General features: G+C 63.0%; 1 protein-coding gene across 1 annotated transcript in view; it reads right to left on the bottom strand.

The window, feature by feature from the left end:
- PLCB3 (phospholipase C beta 3) overlaps positions 1-1,782 on the bottom strand; it is an 11,242-nt gene that overhangs the window by 720 nt on the left and 8,740 nt on the right. Inside the window, exons 17-19 of the mRNA XM_025193248.1 lie at positions 1,663-1,739; positions 1,217-1,324; positions 5-105 (exon numbers count right to left, since the gene is read on the bottom strand). Of these exons, the coding sequence (XP_025049033.1) occupies positions 5-105; positions 1,217-1,324; positions 1,663-1,739 (286 nt within the window). The remainder of the gene's footprint in view (positions 1-4; positions 106-1,216; positions 1,325-1,662; positions 1,740-1,782) is intronic.

Below are 1,782 nucleotides of genomic sequence, written 5' to 3'. Positions count from 1 at the left end.
TTGCGAGGGGGGGTTGGAGTCCGAGGGGTGTCGTGGGGGTGACGCACACGGCGGATGGATGTCACCGACTCAGTGATGTGGCGCCGGTTGATCTCATTCAGGTCCCTGTGGGGATCAGGGGGATGTTTAGGGGGGCAGCACCCCCAAAATAGCCTCACACCCCCACCCACTGGCAGCCCAGCCCCCAGTGAGGAGACCCCTCCATGAAGCCCCCAGAGCAACCAGCCCTGGGACCCCTGTAAAGGGCCCCAGACCAACCCCCAAAACAACCAGCCCTCCTCAAACCTGCTGCCCTAGCCCTGCCCCTCCCTAAGCCCCTCCCCTCCCTCCCAAACCATGCCTCATAAGCCCCACCCACCCTATCCCTCCAGGTAGCACCCAGGACCAGCAAGGCCTGCCCATTAAACAACGTCTCCACCCCCACACCCCACCCCTACCCCTCATTTAGGCAGGCACTAAGGCCTGGCCCCTTAGTCCCCACCTCTATCCACAGGCTCCGCCCCCCTGCATTAAAGACCAACATGCTGCCAAAACCCACCCCGCTAAGCTCCACCTCCTCAGTAAGCCCTAATAGCCTCACACCCCCACCCACTGGCAGCCCAGCCCCCAGTGAGGAGACCCCTCCATGAAGCCCCCAGAGCAACCAGCCCTGGGACCCCTGTAAAGGGCCCCAGACCAACCCCCAAAACAACCAGCCCTCCTCAAACCTGCTGCCCTAGCCCTGCCCCTCCCTAAGCCCCTCCCCTCCCTCCCAAACCATGCCTCATAAGCCCCACCCACCCTATCCCTCCAGGTAGCACCCAGGACCAGCAAGGCCTGCCCATTAAACAACGTCTCCACCCCCACACCCCACCCCTACCCCTCATTTAGGCAGGCACTAAGGCCTGGCCCCTTAGTCCCCACCTCTATCCACAGGCTCCGCCCCCCTGCATTAAAGACCAACATGCTGCCAAAACCCACCCCGATAAGCTCCACCTCCTCAGTAAGCCCTGCCCACATGTCCATAAATTCCGCCCATCACTCGAGCCCCCATGAAGCCCCGCCCTCCTAAGCCACACCCATACCTCAATGAACTCCACCTGCCCCTCCTTGAAGACCCCCCACAGTAAGCCCCACCCATGAATCCCACCCCTCCCATAAGTTCCACCCACACCTCCAAAACTCGGCTCCTCCCTGCCCACAAAGCCCCTCCCCTCCCAGCAAGCCCCACCCCTACCCCTCCTTGCGGCCCTGGTCGCGGCTGCGGGCCCGCTCCCGGCTCCGGGCCTCACTGATGCTGTTGTGGCGCTTGCGGTCCAGGATGCGCTGCAGCTCTTTCTTCTCCCTGCGGGGGGCAGGTCAACATGGGCGGGGTCAGCGAGGGGGCAGGGCCTGTTCTACCCAGCTGCCGTGCTCCACCCCAGAGCCAGCTGCAACTTGGGGACTATATAGAAATTTCCCTTCTGGGTGCTGCTAAGAGTCCCCCCCCATAAAGAGGGGGATGCCCCCAGCCTGGGGGGATGGGGAAACCCTTCCAGGTTTCTGAGGTCCCTGATTTGCAGCTTCCCCCCAGCCATGGATCTACAGGGACCCCCAGACTGCTGCCCCAAAGCAGCCCCCACCCAGTTGTGAGATAAATACAGAAAGCTGGGGACCCCTGAGACCCCTCCTTGGCCCCCACACCTGTCACTGGTCTCCTTGAGGCGCTTGAGCTGGGCGGCCTGGCACTCCAGGGCAATGTCCCGTAGGCGCTGTTGGGCCTGCAGGGACGAATTGGGGGTCAGAGGGCAAAGGGAGAGCAGC

Source organism: Alligator sinensis, unplaced genomic scaffold, assembly GCF_000455745.1.
Source record: "Alligator sinensis unplaced genomic scaffold, ASM45574v1 scaffold1860_2, whole genome shotgun sequence".
Taxonomy (NCBI): domain Eukaryota; kingdom Metazoa; phylum Chordata; order Crocodylia; family Alligatoridae; genus Alligator; species Alligator sinensis.
The sequence above is the reverse complement of the archived record's forward strand: the minus strand, read 5'-3'. Positions and strand labels throughout refer to the sequence as shown.